This window comes from Athalia rosae, chromosome 3, assembly GCF_917208135.1.
Source record: "Athalia rosae chromosome 3, iyAthRosa1.1, whole genome shotgun sequence".
Classification (NCBI taxonomy): Eukaryota; Metazoa; Arthropoda; class Insecta; order Hymenoptera; family Athaliidae; genus Athalia; species Athalia rosae.
In genome coordinates this window covers 15396880-15413780 of record NC_064028.1, presented here as the reverse complement: position 1 = coordinate 15413780, position 16901 = coordinate 15396880, and the positions used below count along the sequence as shown (strand labels likewise).

At 36.8% G+C, this 16901-nt stretch overlaps 2 protein-coding genes across 3 annotated transcripts in view; both read left to right on the top strand.

Annotated features, from left to right (window-relative positions):
• The first annotated feature begins 5574 nt into the window (after positions 1-5574).
• On the top strand, positions 5575-7300 carry LOC105691928 (proteasome subunit alpha type-4). Its single transcript, XM_012410757.3, has 3 exons — positions 5575-5733; positions 6220-6847; positions 7025-7300. The coding sequence occupies exons 1-3, from the start codon at positions 5731-5733 to the stop codon at positions 7165-7167; spliced, it is 774 nt and encodes a 257-aa protein (XP_012266180.1). The 5' UTR covers positions 5575-5730; the 3' UTR covers positions 7168-7300.
• Positions 7301-7439: 139 nt separating this feature from the next.
• Positions 7440-16901, top strand: part of LOC105691927 (cytohesin-1) — a 33132-nt gene continuing 23670 nt past the window's right edge. The window contains exons 1-2 of one of the 2 annotated variants that reach the window (XM_020855736.2): positions 7440-8285; positions 10321-10394. In XM_020855736.2, the coding sequence (XP_020711395.1) occupies positions 8207-8285; positions 10321-10394 (153 nt within the window). In that variant the 5' untranslated portion in view covers positions 7440-8206. Of the gene's footprint in view, positions 8286-10320; positions 10395-15509; positions 15870-16901 lie in introns of those variants that run through there. The other variant, XM_020855737.2, reaches the window with a different exon arrangement.

Genomic DNA, 16901 nt, shown 5'->3' with positions numbered 1-16901 from the left:
ACGCATAAAAAATGGTGATACGTCGCATCAAAAGTCAGTGGAAGTTGCGAGGTACAGCGCGCCTCTACACGGCCCCTGATTGGCCCGCTCAGTAGGCATGAGGGATCTGGTATAAATACCGAGCGTTTGTGCGGCAACGGCATTACTACGTTGAACTTCCAGTGATCTACTTCGTCTCCGTAACGTCGCCGCTAAATTCGTGGCTAATCCAAATAATAAGTCGTGATATCGGATCCTAAAACAAGTGTCAAATGGCCGCACACTGACTCGAACAATCCTAACTCATCTGACGGTATGGTTGGCTTGATAAAACTTATAATAGTGGTGATACGGGACGCAACAAGTCGAAGCCGGTGACCATTGTGAATAATTTTCGAATTCTTGCCGCAATTGGAGCCTCTTCATGATGGACTTGAAGTGCATAATCCACTAAATCTGTGCAGACAAATATCTGGGAGCATTCGTACCGGATCTCCGCTCTTTCCACTATGTAAATTGGTGAGTTTTGATATCATTAATTTTTTCTTAATCTCTCTGCAGCGGAATTTCGTGCCCTTGGTGATCGGGCACCTTCGGCTCGACTCGTTACGATTCGTTCACCCGTTCAAACTGCTTCGCAACAACAACTAATCGCGTGGTGTTAGTATTTTGATCTGGGGTTGACATTCTCTTGTTTCTAAACGTTATTTTTCGTATTTGCTGGCGTCAACATGCAATTATTTTCGCTTATTCGAACCTTACTGCGCATTAGAGAACCGAATAGAGGTGAAAATATTTCTTTCCGCTCGATAAGGTTCGGTATAAACGACCGCCACACATGCAGTTTTTATTCTATTTACAATTTGATGCATAGTTTATTATGAATTACAGAACTCCGAACCTGCAGTACACAGCTGAGAACGATCTCGAAATTCCTTAAAGCGGGTCCACTAGACTTCGGAAAAAAATGGTGAGTCTGAAATTAGATCGTTTTTCGGCTAACTCTTTCCGAATCCCTTGATTCGTGTTGCTGGTGTATACGAAATTTATTATAATCAAAGTTTTGATCTTCTGTTTAGATAATATTCTTGCGAAGTGATCGTCGTCCATCAACGTCGAGTGAAAAATCTCTGTCATTGGAATTTTCCGAAAAAATCCGATAGCTACTTAAACCGGATTTCTAATATTCGCCGGATTCAGAAAAAATTGGTGAGTTTGAAATTTGAATATTTTTTTATCGCATTCTTTGCAAATTCTGAAATTCTTTATACAGAAATTTCTGAAATTTTTTATTACAGAATCGTTTTTACCGCTTCCAATGGAGTCACCTCGTACATAGCATGATCATGGACCATGCACATAAAGTGCAAAAACTCGGTATTTAAAACTTTCTACAACCATTTATTTCCTTTAATTCACAAATTTTTGATTCTCATTATCCGTGGTTTTTTCCTCGCTATTTTTATAGCATGGTTCTTCGTGGGAGCATCGCATCAACTTCCCATCAAACCACACTTATTGCATTCAATCTACAACGTTTCAACCTACTACACAGCTATGGCCATCAAAGAGGCAGAGACATCCGGGTAAAATCCAAGACCCCCGAGACTTGGGAACCGGCTCGGGTTCGGTCTTGGTACCGGCAGCGATGGTGAGCGCAGTTAAAGTTCCTCGACTTCTTTGCCAGCTCACGCGATGGTGAACGCTGGCGTTGGAGTCGTTGTATTTTATATAATTTTATAATATCTCCCTTCCCTTTTTGTCACGTGGCGTGGCGGTACCCTGGTTTTCGATTTTACTATATCAGGTAATTGTAGGGTTTGTTGTTATTGAGCATAGCGCATCTGCACCCTGTAGCATCAAACATATAAAACTCTTCCGTAAAATTAATCGGTAAAAGAATCAATGAATGATTCAGTCAGTCGGTCAGTTTATTAATTAGTCAATCAGTTATTTCAGCAATTAGTCAACTATTAGTCCGTCGAATATGAACTATTCAAATAAGTCGCAACTTTGATAAATTCAAATGCAAGAGTGCGCAGCTCATAGGCAACGGCGAAGACCGTCGTTCAACCGACTCACGCGAGTTTTAATTTTTCTGTAATATTCGGTGATCGATCTCGTTTGCGTCGATCACTGATCGGTAATAAAATTTTGTCGCGTGAATGATGGTCCATGCTATAGGTTCAGCTTTTTCAGGTACGTCAGGAATTGAATTGGATAGATTTCGCGAAAAGTCAAAATCTATCGAGTCTAAAATTTGATGGTCAGCCATTAGCTGAACCAAGTTTGAATTTGATCTCTGTTTTTCATCTATTTGCATGCTTGAAATTTCAATTCATTCAACTCAATTTGAACGCAACTTGAACTCGTCTTTAGGTACCGATAAGTAAATTCACTAGAACTATAACAGGATGTCTAATCATTACAGGAATTTTCTTCCCTTACACACAATTTTCAGTCCTTAACTTCTTCTTACTTGATGAATAGATGTGAGATTAGTTAAATTCATTTTTCTACTGATGATATTTCTCAATCAATTCTATTGAACTTATCAATATATCAAATAATTTCAATTGTCAAGAGTAAATTTACTAAATTCATCCAAAGATCATAGATGTTTTTTAAATTCCGGACTTTTCTCAAAATTTAAATGAACCACGGCTTCGGCCGGGGCGTGGGCAGCCTTTATATTCCTATACACACAACAGGTCCACAGTAAGTTTTTTGAACGAGATACCACGGCAATGAATGTGAGATGTGAGTGAGATCGAATTCTCGGTGCGCCGGCGCAAGTATGAATCGGGGTTTTCGTTAGTAAAATCATTTCTTGGATAATTATAGGTGAAAGGCAGGTATAGGTAAATTCATGCATCGCGAAGGCATTTATGTGCAGTGTGTACGCGAGTAATAGTTTTAACCGTTGGGTGAGATGTGGGCTAAACAAAATGGGTAGGCAAGAAATCGGAAGTGCAACTTTTCTTTCCACAGCAATTCCAAGTGATCAATTGAGTCGAGTTTATCAGATTCCATTGCTTAATTTTGAGCAACATTTAACTCCATATTTTTCTGACGAGTCTCTTCACGCGGTCTTTAAGATCTCTCTGCCGAGATCTACTTGATCATTTTCTTTTCAAAAATTCACAAACTTCGACAGACAAATTGAATTAAATTAAATTTTTTGCTTCTCTGTAATATTCGTGGTCACTCGGAATGGGCGAAATGCGTCCGCCTTGCTCTCCTACCAGCCGTGGTGCATGGAAGCGTTGACTGAAGATTGCTATCATCAGTCAACGATGGAAGTGAGGTGGACGTTGAGCTCGAAGACTTCGCGTCGAAGAGGATCGCCGACCGCCACGCCACAAATTTGTAAACCTTTCTCCTTTCCACTCCCTAATGTTAATTGAAATAGAAGGATGCGATTGAAAAGTTGCATTTCTTCGATTTTCATTAGCATAAATATTCCAAGTCTGACGCAGGTCGCGCGGGTATATAGCGCGAGGACGAGGAATCGCATGATCTGTGTTTGTATTTTTTATGTCGTGCCGTCCTTTGGGGTCCTAAGAAATTTTTCAAAACAATAACTAGCGTGACTTGCCATCTTGCAAGGCGCTTTAAAAACTTGACTGATATTGGTGGTGGGAATATGTATTGAGAGATTTTCTTTCAGGAATTTAAAGAGAATTAAAAACCCAAGTTCCGTCGCTGCTACTCGTATGCGCGCGGACTTGGCGTTTAAAATATGTAAGGCAACGCTTTATGCGTTTTAAACCCAAAAGCCAAAAAATTGTAAGGAATCAAGTACTATCGCACCTTCTTGCGCCTGGTACTTGACTTCCACGGGATTATTTGTAAGATACTAATCAAAGTTTTACTTTTCAGATTATTAATATTAATAAAATTTTCTTAGAGGTCCTAATCAATAGTGCTTATTTTCAGTTTTTATACTAATTTAAATTTTCTTATAGGTGTTAGGTCTTAGTTTTTAGTTTTATTGCTAATCAGATGTTGTTCACAGGCTGTTTCTGGCTACTAATATGCAGTTTGCTCTCTGATTTCAGAAATCAGCACTTCGCATTACCTTTTACTTCAATATCTAAATTTGGAAAATCGGACGGTTCCCCATCGCCTCAAAGGGTTTATAACATATCAAATTTCTGTTCCAGTAATCAAAAGAATACGTCTCTGATTGCGGAGGTCGTTGAGCACATCATGATCCAGATATTTTGGCAGCTAAAATTATTTTACTTAACATTGATCGTTTTTTATCTTTGGAGAAAATTTCACTCTAATAATGACATGCCCATTATACTTGTTTTCATGTTTCAGATTTCATAGTGTACAAATTAATTAACAAGTGTGTTTTTCCAGAAATTTTATGTGAAATTTCACCTGTTATAACAATTACATGTTTATCACTTACGTGTATCTTCCAGATCTCGTTTTTTTATTCATTAATTGACAAAAACTTCTCTTTTCAGAAATTGTTCTGTTGCGATTCATATTTTTTACTGTTGTACGCTCTTGATTATTTTTTGCTGATGATGTTTACTTATAAGATGATTGAAAATAATGATGTTTAACCATAGATATATTGTTCAAAATATCTATGGTTTAACTATTTGTTCCGTCTCGTGTTTCATGTTCTTTATGTGGTGTTTTCTGTATGTACATGTTTTGTGTGTCCTGTGTATAATTGTCTTGCGCAAGTTTTGATTGTCCGCATATCCATAAGATTTTGATTCGTACAATCATATGGTACAATGTTCATCTGTCTATGTAATTCGGAATGCAAAAGCCATGTCTAAATTCAAGTCTACCGTGTATTACTTTTTATTATGATATAAGGTGTCTATTATATTATTTTTTCCCCCATTTGTATGTTCCAGATTCTACTTTGCCGGACTTGGAATGCTGAGTTGCTAGTGGTTTGCATAGGGCTCTTGGCACAGTGTGTAGAAGATATAACATATTACATATTCTACAAACTGTACTTTTGGCGATCGTTCTACTGGGGAAAAAAAATCGAAACGAGCCGAGGACGCTACCTCACTTCAGGTGGTTTTAATTCTATTCTGATACTATGGCCCTAAAAATTGGATTTGATTATACGTGTTTGTTGAACGTGGAGCAGCAAGTCAATGATTGATTCATACAACTTTGAGTCTTACATAAGGGTTGTTCCAAAGGACGATGCCCCCCATTGTGGTGTCTAAAAGATCTCGTTTTTAACATTGATTGTTTATGAACGTATAACTTTTAGATTTTTTTTTTGGAACTATCTGTAAAAAATTTTCTTTTATTTCAGAAGTGGAGCCAATAGTTCGTTGTCTACATCATTGAGTAACTATACTTCGTACTAAAGTATAGTTACTCAATGTCTACATGTTCAAAACAATCCTATATTTCCCCCGCATCCCAAAAGGTAAATGCGGAAATGATTTCCCTGGTTGTGACCGGTTGATTTACCGATGATCACAATAACTGCGGTCGGTATGCACCCCTAAGTTCAAGGAGGGTTTCAGGGACTGCTAGTTCAAAAAACTGGTTGATAGATTCAGTGAGAGGGCGTAAGCTCGCACGATTACTGTCCTCTGTCTGTGAATTTCAAAAGCCCAAGTTGAACACACGGAATGGTCAGTCTACATTAAATATACTCTACGTTCCATTCTTAACCGGCCGTCAAATATTTCGCGTATTACTCCAATTGCTTTTCTCAGTTAACAATTAGTTTTATACTAGTGTAATAAAATGGTGAGTACAGACTCCTTTCTTATTATGTTGAATTTACCTCAATTTACTGTATTTTCCTTCCTTCATTGTTCGAATATATAAACACAAAGTTACTATGTGAAAAACATTGAAAGGTTAGAATACCTCTATTGATGCATTGTCATCCAGTATTTCTCGAAGTGCTTACGAAAATATCTTCGCCCTATAACTGTCGCGATTTACATCTTCATTTTCTAAGAATAAATCAGTATAGTTGAAACCAAAAGATCATCAAAACATACGAGCCATCGCAAGATGCTGAGCAATATAAATTGATGCATCGTCATGCATACAATCCTGTTCATACACTCCACAGAGTTTTGATATGTACAAGAATTATAAAGTTCACAGTTGGTTGTTTTTTGAGAATAGTGTATTATTTGAACAGAAACTGACAATACCAAGTCAAAACTATTTGATTGATATACTTCTTCAGATCAGTGACTGATACATGATTTTATTTATCAGGCTCGTCGGTATGACACAAGAACTACGATATTCTCCCCTGAGGGGAGACTGTATCAGGTTGAATATGCCATGGAAGCCATAAGTCACGCGGGTACTTGCTTAGGAATCCTTGCCAATGATGGAATTTTATTAGCTGCCGAAAGAAGAAATACCAACAAACTGTTGGATGAAGTATTCTTCTCAGAAAAAATTTACAAACTAAATGAAGATATGGTTTGTTCTGTTGCTGGAGTGACTTCAGATGCAAATGTACTTACGAATGAGCTCCGATTAATTGGTCAGCGATATCTTCTGCAATATGGCGAAGCAATTCCCTGCGAGCAGCTGGTGTCATGGCTATGTGATGTTAAGCAAGCATACACTCAATATGGAGGAAAAAGACCGTTTGGTGTGTCTATCCTATATATGGGCTGGGATCGGCATTATGGTTATCAGCTTTACCAATCTGACCCTAGTGGCAATTATAGTGGGTGGAAAGCAACTTGTATTGGCAATAATTCGGCAGCAGCAGTCTCTTCCCTAAAGCAGGAGTATCAAGAAGGTGAAACCACTTTGAAGGATGCCATGGCTCTCGCTATCAAAGTTCTATCAAAAACACTCGATATGACTAAACTTTCCGCAGACAAAGGTAACTAATTATCAGTGATTCATTCAATTTTTGAGACCTTGCATTCTCTAGGATTTGTGTGTATCTTACATGTTTTGGAGATCCAAGCATATGAATTGAGTTATTGTCTCTAAATGCAATGTAAACAATTATTCGATTTCAAGCATTTCCTTTAACTATATTTTTACATTTCTACAGTTGAGATGGCAACTCTAACTCGTGAAAATGGTAAAACCAAGACTCGTATTTTACCTGCATCAGAAGTGGAAGCATTGATCGCTGAACACGATCGTCTAGAAGCACTTGCTGAACAGGCCAAGAAAGAAAAGCAAAAACTATAAAAAAACTAACCATCTATTCATTTTTTATTACCTAATCGTTGATGAATAATAATTATTCACTTCCACAAACAATTCCGTTTGGTGCAAGTGATAAATAGCATACATTTTGAATAAACATAAATTACAAAAGCAATTCAATATCTCCGATAACAATTCAAGAACACTTGTCATACGTTCAATTCCTGAAATTCACATACATTGTAAAAAAGATATAGGTAGATGAGATTTAATGAACCTAGTTTATCTGCCTCTCTTTGTTAGGAAGTACCTTATACGTTTTTGCTTCAACGAGGCATATCGAGTCGCCATTTGGTGGGGACTAAACATGAATTTTTGAAAGGTGTATTCTCTGAAACGGCTGAAGCAAGATTTGGAAGATCATTAGTTCAAGTTCACCGAATACCCGTTCGCTGTTCCGTGAGCGCGCATATCGACGTCAATCGACTACGCACGGATGCAGGACGCTGGATCGTCTGCTAATACCCATTACACGTGTAGAGTAGTACCATAGAGCTTATGCATATCTCTTGGCCCAAACCTACCAGATGAGGCAGTGACTCGTTGACAGTTGACGTTTATGTAGAGCTCGCTGAAATGTACCCGTAACATTTCAGTGGTAAAGCTGCAGCGGGGAACCCAAATAAAAGAAAAGGCGGGAAAAGACAACGCATGAGTGCTCATATTCTCTATGTTACTGCTAATAATACACTATCAGTGCACTATAAGTATGCTCTAAGCATGTTCCGATTAGCAGCTTGCGGTGGGCTGTCAAATCGGTAAAGAGCTTGCTGCTAGCTGCCTAACCGACCAAGTTTAGTTCAGACGGCAACGGTAGAACGACTGCAGCAATCAGATTCCGAAGTCTTGCACGCCAAATTCTGGGGAGCGGTGTCGGGAGAGCGGGGCGAGAACCAAGCCTGAGAACTAGACGCGTTGTCAAACGTTGGGCGGCGCGCACGCAGGTATACAGTTAAAATGGCGCCGGTGGAGTGAAGTGATAGCTGGTGTGTGAGTTCGAAAAGTGTTAATAATATCGGAAATGTGGCAAGACTTGGATGGTCTAGGCGGATCGGGAGTGAACTCTGGAGCACACCAAGTGGACCAGTTCAGCACAACGGGTAATCGATTTTTAAATTATAACCTTTAATTACAACTAAAGACATTCGTTGACAGTCTGCTTGGCACAACAGCCCCTCTGTATGTTTGTACTGCACGGTGGTCGATTTTGAAACCACGTCTGTGTATAGCACAGTTACAGCTACTCGTGGTGGAGTAAACAAAAAGAAGTATTTAAAAAATAAAGCTTAAAAAATAGAATGACACACCCCAGCTAGGATATGAGTGTATGACTTGCTTCATATCCACGTTACTGTTTGGCGTTGATTGTTGCTTGATTTTCTCTGCCCAAAATCGCACCTTTTGATAGTGGATACCTTGAAATTTCTGGGTAATCACAAAATCTTAATCAGTGTTGGAACATTTCTCTGTTACTACTGTACTTTCTCCACTATTTATCTTTCAAAACAAGGTGAACTCTGGCATTAATGAGATTAATTGAAATTTTGCAAGTTCCATAATCTAATAGAAACAATGGAATACTAGCTGATAGATATCTAGAATTTTGTTTATTTTACAGCACTAATATAACTGACCATCGAGCACTACCGATAACATTTGCAAGCTAATACTCAATTCTTAGAATTTGAAGCAATAAAATTTCCCAGTGTTATCTGAGAGCAAGGACATTAGAAGTATGTCATTGTGAAACAGCGTAATTCTGTAAACCTCAATAACTCACCTCCTATCGCCACAACTCTGATTATTTGATGCTTATAAATACCATTTCATAGAAATGAAATGTGGTTTCTTTTTCATTTTTCATCTTGCAATAAACTGTCAGTATTGTAACTGACTTGGTAGTCGTTTATCAGACTCAAAGGAGTAGATGAAAATTCATCAATTTAGCTGTATTAGAAGTAGAAAAATAGTCATCAATTTTGTTCTACTTTTGGTCAAAACAGTTGTCAATATATAACAGGGCTCGTATATCACATTGTACGGTCCATATACTTCGCTGCTAAGCATGCTGAGAAGTGTAGAAATGGGACAAAGACTAGAAGATCAGATATATGATACTGCATTGCTTACACAAGCTGCTGGTTTAGATAAGAGCTTCAGTTGCTACGGTCATAAGTGTTATTCAAACTAGTAAGGTTTAACTTGGATTGAATCTGCAATAATGAAATTGGTAGCAATACCCTTTTTACTTTCTGTCCTTGAATCTGTGATGCAAAAATAAAAGAAGGGATGGTACATTCTCAGACAATGAAATTTCTTCATTTCCTAGTGACTCAGTGTAGATCCCGCAGTGCTTGCATATATTCTTACCGGTCAGATTGCCTGGTAGTCGTTCGGTCGTTGGGTCCCCTGTGCAGAGAGTTTTAATCTGAAATACTTATTTTTAGACCATTTGCTAAATTGGTTCTAATGAGAACACTTGCTTGCCAGAGGATACGCCTTTGTGTCGTTTTTATGAGATATTTTCAATTAAATTTTACTTAATGAATCGTAATTAATTAATTAATTATTACTTAACAAGTCCTCATTATTTTACAAAAGATTTAGCTCTCGCTTTTTATTTACATCAATAACAGACCTGATCCTGTCGTTAGTAATAATTATAACAGTGGTTTTGCAATTCAATTACCTTTTACTTATCTCTATTCATTATTTCATACCTGATTTCTCCAAAATCTAGAGCAGCTGTACTGTATATCCCTCTTCAATCAAAAGTACCTACGCAGTGTTGCAATATTTTCTACCATGTTACATATGGTTACGTAATTTGTACCCGAGGCCTCATTCACATGTTATAACCATAACCATAAGCATAACCATAACTGTAATGACTGCACAAACGTAGGTGTGTATCTGGATCAAGTGGTCGACAATTTTATGTATCTCATTGCATGTATACGTACGATAGATTCGTTCGGTTGATTCTCTAGTAGAGAAGAGAACATTCTTCAGTTCTCTTGCCCAGTTATGACTCCCCGCCACAAATGATGAATTATAAATTAGAGCAGCGGACGCTGTCACCGGTACGTTAAAAGAAGAGTTGATTAATTGCATTGTTTTTTCTTCTTCTTGCAGAATTGACGCCGGAGCAGCAAAAGATATTAATTGACATAAGAAGGAAGAAGACGGAACTTTTGCTTGAAATACAAGTGAGTCAGATTTAAAAAATTTATTTTTGCCTCAATAATTACACTGCTTTGAACCAGTATACGAAATTAAAAATTTATTACCTGTTCGTACTTCTCTACTAAATTTATTCATAGATAACTATATGCAAAAATAATTTACAATTATTCTCATCTTTCCAAGGACCTTATCGTTCATTTAAGAGTTATCTTTTCATCAAGATTCTTCTTTCACGTACAGATATACAACGTATGATTAACTATCAAAGAATTTGTCCCTGACAAGAACCATTCAGACGACTGGCTATCAGCTATACGATAACGATCGCCAGATTAAGTCAAGGGTTTTAAAAGCCTCAAAAAAAATATTATTTCATCATAAATTCTGAATCACTTATTAACAGAGTGGGTAATTTCTTAGACCACAAGCTCCTATAGTTATCCTAGTATCGGTGTACGAAAGGAAGTCGTTGAATTTTATTTCATAGTATAGTCTTGACCTAATTTTATCGTCTCTATGTAATTCATGCGAACCCCCAGAGAAATCAAGTAATTGGTTCCAAAGAAATGCAGGGAATAAAATAAAGAAAAACTCTACGTACAAGGAGAAAATAAAAACGAAAGTAAACGTCCTGGAACAAATCTGTTGCGTTTACTTTATCACCCTCTTAAAGACTAACAGCTCCCCGACTCCGGAGTCGTTTAGATCTGCAGTTGCTGGATTTTCAATAGTAGAAAAAAGTGAAAAAAAAAAGCGGTATTCACCCCAGTCGAGGGTTCTGGTTAGATTGAAACCGTACACCTCATGTGTTTGTGTGTAATTCGTACGCCTAAATATTTACGTTGCAGTATACCATTTTATTTTTTCTATGTGATTCTTTTTTTCTCTAGCTCGTGCAGCTAGTTGGGGTAAATTAGCCATTATTCGTAGAACTTTTGATGCTATAGAATTTTACCTACTCGCATCGTGCCGCCGCGTTTAAACGAACTCTCCGTTGCGGTACAATTGACCGTTGTGCGGCATATAGTTTCGTGTGGTTCAGGGTCCCCCTATTTGAATAACTTCCGGCTAATACCTTGTTGTAACTTACTCACGATGTTGTCGTTTTTTGCTCGCTCCCCTTATAACCCAAACCACTGTCCATCAAATGCTTAGTTACCTGCAGCACAACCTTGCAGTCCTGTCAAGGGCTGCAGGTGCGGATGTCCTTTTAGTAGCACGTAGAAAATTTTACAATTTCTCTCTTTTCTGGCTACAGACAATGTTTTTTTTTTTCTTTTCCTTTTTTTCCAAAGATTTTCAGCAGGTAATCGGACAAAACCCAAATTTCAGGTAAAGACCCACCCGCATCGGCTGCGGGCAAAAATTCGAGAATATTTCATTGTTCGAAATTCTTCCCTTTACACTCGCGGATAATAATTTCAACAGACGACACTTTTGAATAGACCAAATACGTGGAAAAAAAATGTAAAAGTTTAAAATGAAAAAAAAAATCCTAGTCGGCGTTATATCGGTATACACGTACAGGGTAGATTTATGGTATTGTGAAACTGGTCCAGTTTTTTTCGATTTCTTTTTACTTCATGTATTTTTTATTTCCACCTCGCATCGCCTTTTACGGAAAGATGATCTCTGGTAGTCTCCCGCCGGCAGAAGATCACCGTAAGAATTATATTTTCAAACCTGCACTTATGGGAAATGGCTACGATATCTCGTACTGCGGCAATTACCGGTAAAAAAAAATGTATAAAGAATTCATGCCCTTAAACGGGGGAAAAAATGAAACGAGTTGCGTTCTTGATTTTTATTTTTTTCAAATTTATTTAGATTTTATTCTCTCACGTTTCAACCTCGAAAATACCTACCTCTCGACTTATACAGCTTCTTGTGTAGCATTACTGTTTCAATTTCATTTTTTCAGTATGGTCTCCCACGTTTCTGAATGCATGCCTTAAAATAGCGATAGGTAATTCTCCTAGACAAACCTAATAGAGACGCAATGCTATTTCTGACCTTAGCTTAAAGTACGGTGCAGGTATACCTATGCATAGTGAAACGGAGATAAGATGTACCGTAAGAGTGCGTGTAGTAAAAAAATGCGGAAGTCCTTGGTTGGTTGGTTCGTTGGCTGCCAGTTGAAAGGCTGGGTGATGGCTCCGGCTGCATGCTATTGGTTATTTGCTTTTACTCCGTGCGCGCTTCTTCTACGGGTTAATACACATATCTATATGCTTCACTGATTTTACTATCTACGCATGGTGCACGTTGCCCCGAGCGTAAATTTTTACGTCATAATACGTACGCGTACGAATGACGTCATTATGTTGTAGCTCGTTCGTGTTTTTGTCGTCGTTGTATACGATACCATTCCAAAGGAGCTGGAGGAGTACACAGGAATAGAAATTATACCGAGAAATCATGAAATTTATTCGACAATTTTTTTAATGAACGATATTCACACGTACACATCCGAATGTGTATCCATTATGAGTCACGTATCATTGGTGCCCTTTTAATTTTTCACATCCGGATTGGCTCACTCCGTAATTCTTTGGAACCCATTAACGAATTTGGTGGTACGTTTTATGCACGGCTTATACGTGGAACTGAAAACGATTTTATGAATGTGAGGAAATACTATATCATGTGGTGTCGGAAATCCTCAATGTTGTTTGGTTTTTTTGGAAAGTGTATGGAATTTGGCGAAAAAATTTTGCAAGAATTAGAAAACATCAACGAAATCGGCATTATTTTCAAGTAAAAAAAGAAAAAATTCTCGCGACCTGAGCATGCATATTAGGCTTTTAATACGGACGATGAGATTAATTACAACTCTCGTTATCACGTGAAGTAAGTTTCGTCCAAGGCAAATCCATGTCCCACTTTTCTCGTTATTATTATGTACACCTAATTACACACACACATTTCTGTATGAATGGCATTTATTTATTAATGTGGTTATATGTATATCTTATGTATAGCGTATCACTATCTCCGTTGCTGCGGAGAAAGGCAAAATTACAGACTTATGCATTTACCGCGTGTATACAATATTATAATGCGAAGATCGCTAATATCGTCGGAATGCGGGGTTGATTAATAACCATCGTACTTTTGATTCATTAGGATTTCCTTTTATTCAAAGGTGCAGCGGTATAAATAACATATTTTTTTGTACAAGTTTAATAATAAAACCCTGCGTTCGTAACCATTTTATCTTTCTATTTGGAAAACAAAAAAAAATACCTCGGCAAGATCATTCGCTTATTAAAATTTCATGGCTCTTCATTGATTTTTTTTTTTTTCAATAAATCTTATTGTCAAGTGATTTTCTTTTACGGCAATGAGGAAAAGTTTAAATTTCGCGCTCCCCTCTCCAAGTCGACGGTCGGTAATGCGCAGCCCTTACATACCTACGTAACTTTATATTTTACCGATGCCAAATAGTCCGCTGCAATACCGATAAACAACAAATTAATTTATAGTTTTCGAAAAAAAATACTTTATTCCTCATTGATTTTCCTTCCATTCAAAATCGAAAAAACAAATTCCAAATTTTTTTTCTTCTGCATGTTACCTCACTTTTTTTTATAAAATATTCTGAGCTCAAACATACGGCTCATTGAATATTTTTATTCACGAGACGCTGAGTAAAGTAATTGTAACAAATCGTACGTTGTTTTATTTAAAAAAAAAAGGAAACAAATAATAACGTTGTTTGAGGGCGGGTATGGGGGAAATATCTCGTACAGTCAGCACGTGGCTGTCACACAAAATCGACGTATCTAGTAGAAAGAATTTTTTTTCTGCTAGACCGAAGTCCTAGACAAATAATCACCACCGCGTATGTTATACCGATGAGTTGTTTTAGTGAAAAATATGTGGCTATATCTTTTTGTGATAAAGTCATTTCCGCAGACATGAGCAACTATAGAGATAAAATGAGTTTGTCGTTAGTCATGTAAATTACACACAATAAATATTTTTTTTTCCATCATTTTCAAACGTGAAGATTATACTATATGTTTTTATATGAAAATATATCTTCTTTCCCGGTACATATGATTATGGCAATTATTTTTATACGATTTTTTGTTCCAAACTCCACACATCAGATCGATTCTAATTATCCCTCCACATACAGAACTAGCATTTTCTTTTTTTTTTTTGAATGGTTCGATCGAATCAACTTGAATATTGGAAAAAAAGGAATCAGTTTATAATATTGAGAGGGTCCACGTTGATTTGACATGGAATGCCTCACATAAAATCCTTATATTGTCTGTGTATATCAGTTATCGCGACTCGACTCTCTTTAGCCATACCGAGTTTTGGGTCTTACAATTAAACCGAATTTCCGCGAGAATAAATTTCTATTGTTTGTTGATCCGTCAGCTTGACTCAAATGATATCAACTAACAGAGAGCAGGGTAACTAGGATACAGAGAAACCTATGAATATATGTATAGGTATATATAATATATTTCGGGTATTATCCTCTTCTCCGACTTCACCTCGTATTGGTGTATACATATACACACATACATACGTCGAATATACGGGGCGTTCGACGTCGACTAGATACGATCCTGATCCTGAGAATTTTTTTTATTTTAATTTTTCACATTTTCAGGTGATGGTAATAAGGTGAATATGAAAAAAAATTATTCGAAATTACGTTTAGCGCGGTCGGTTTGACGCGAAACGCACCATACACGAATAGTTATAACAATTTCTGTCCTTTCATGATCTACTTAGTCCAGTTATGTTTCTCTCTTACATATATATGTATGATAATTCTTATTATGCTCCCACAATCACTTATATACCAGAGAACTTGTGGCCTTTATAGACCAATTTGCTAGTTTTTCATAGCTAAGAGTTTACAATATCACCAGTCCACGATAGTCTCTCTCAGGATTAGCGTTGGTTCTGATAATAATGAATTTTGAATGAATTTCGGTTAAAGTTTTTCAATCTCTTTATTTATTTTATTTCGTAATTAATTATTTATCTATTTATTTATTTTATTTATAGTCGATAATTTATTTATCCGCTGCTCATTTCTACGTATACGTGTAACCTAGATATACCTATTGTTATTGCAACGAAAATTTATTTATTCCATTACAGTGAAAATCATAATTGCGATAATTAATTGACAAATTCATATCTGAATCTACAACATATAAAAGTAATTTATGCACTGTATAATCTGTTGGTGTTTAATCTCAAATTTATCAAAAAAACACATTTACGTTCTTAGTTTGAAGTGTTGTCGCTGCTGTGCGGTGCGTTGAAATAATTATAATTGCACGTTCATTGAATATATTTGCGATTACCTGCCTTTGATTGTTATGTGGGAAATTAAAAGTCTTACGGTTATTCGCGAAATTATAATTTTCTTATTATTCTTCTTCTCGTTTTTGAAAATAATATTTTTCATGTGCTCCATATTTTTCGGCCTTTGTAACAAACGACGATCGTGTGACATCAAGGTAAATTATAAAAAGTTTTAATTCGCCTAACGCGTACTTCACGCACATCCGTATTTTTTAGATCCGTCGTTTATAAGCATTTTTCAATAGCTAACACGAAAGCGCAATATAAACATTAAGTAGCGTGCGATAGAAATTGTGGAGAGTGCATGACGATGAAAGTTTGTGAATTTATGCAAATTATAACTATAGTATGAAAAGCTATACTATAATTACACGCGCTTAATAACTGCATGCTTTAAAAACGTGTGGGAATCAAATCAATTTGCCATGTGAAACGGGTCGATATAGTGAATCGGATGTAAAATTGAGTTCGTAGAGCAGCCGAGAAACCGACCAACCTTTACCTACATATATTTTAGCTGGTTAATATTTTTTTCCGTCTTCTCTTTATCTTTAACCCTCACGTGAGAATCTTATTTTCGGTTTTTTCTTTTGCAAATGAGAATTTTGATATACGCAGAAACTGGATCACCGCGCGAACGCCTTGAGGAGGCTAGGGACTTTGTGGGTATATGAAATTATTTATTGAGTGTATGTATATATATGCGAAATAAAATATCGCAATGGCTACTTTACGTACATACATGTATGTATGTCCCAACTTATACATATGTCAGCGTAATATACCGGCGGCGGCATTGCAAGGTGAGCCACTTATTGGGAGGAACGTTAAGAGGATGATGACGTCATATTCACTGTACATGTTATATATTTATATATGTAAGAGAAATTGATTTTCTGGTTATTATATACATATATGTGTACATATATTTTTTTTTTTCAAGTCTTTTCGATACATAAATACCTTCGCTGCTGCAGTAACACGAAACCATGAAACATCGCGAAAGAATTTATCCCAGTCTCGCGTGCGAACTGTGCAGACTGATCTCAGGATCGATGTATATTTTATACGTATGTATTCGGTATACATTTATAATTGAAGCATATTTATTATTCATCCATGCAGATAATATTAGAATCGAGGGCCGATACGTCGGTTGAGGGAGTAATCGGAATTTTTTTCACCAA

Coding starts and splice junctions, on each gene's coding strand:
- LOC105691928 (XM_012410757.3), top strand. Junction 6,848..7,024: donor TAAACTTTCCGCAGACAAAG/GTAACTAATTAT, acceptor ACATTTCTACAG/TTGAGATGGCAACTCTAACT.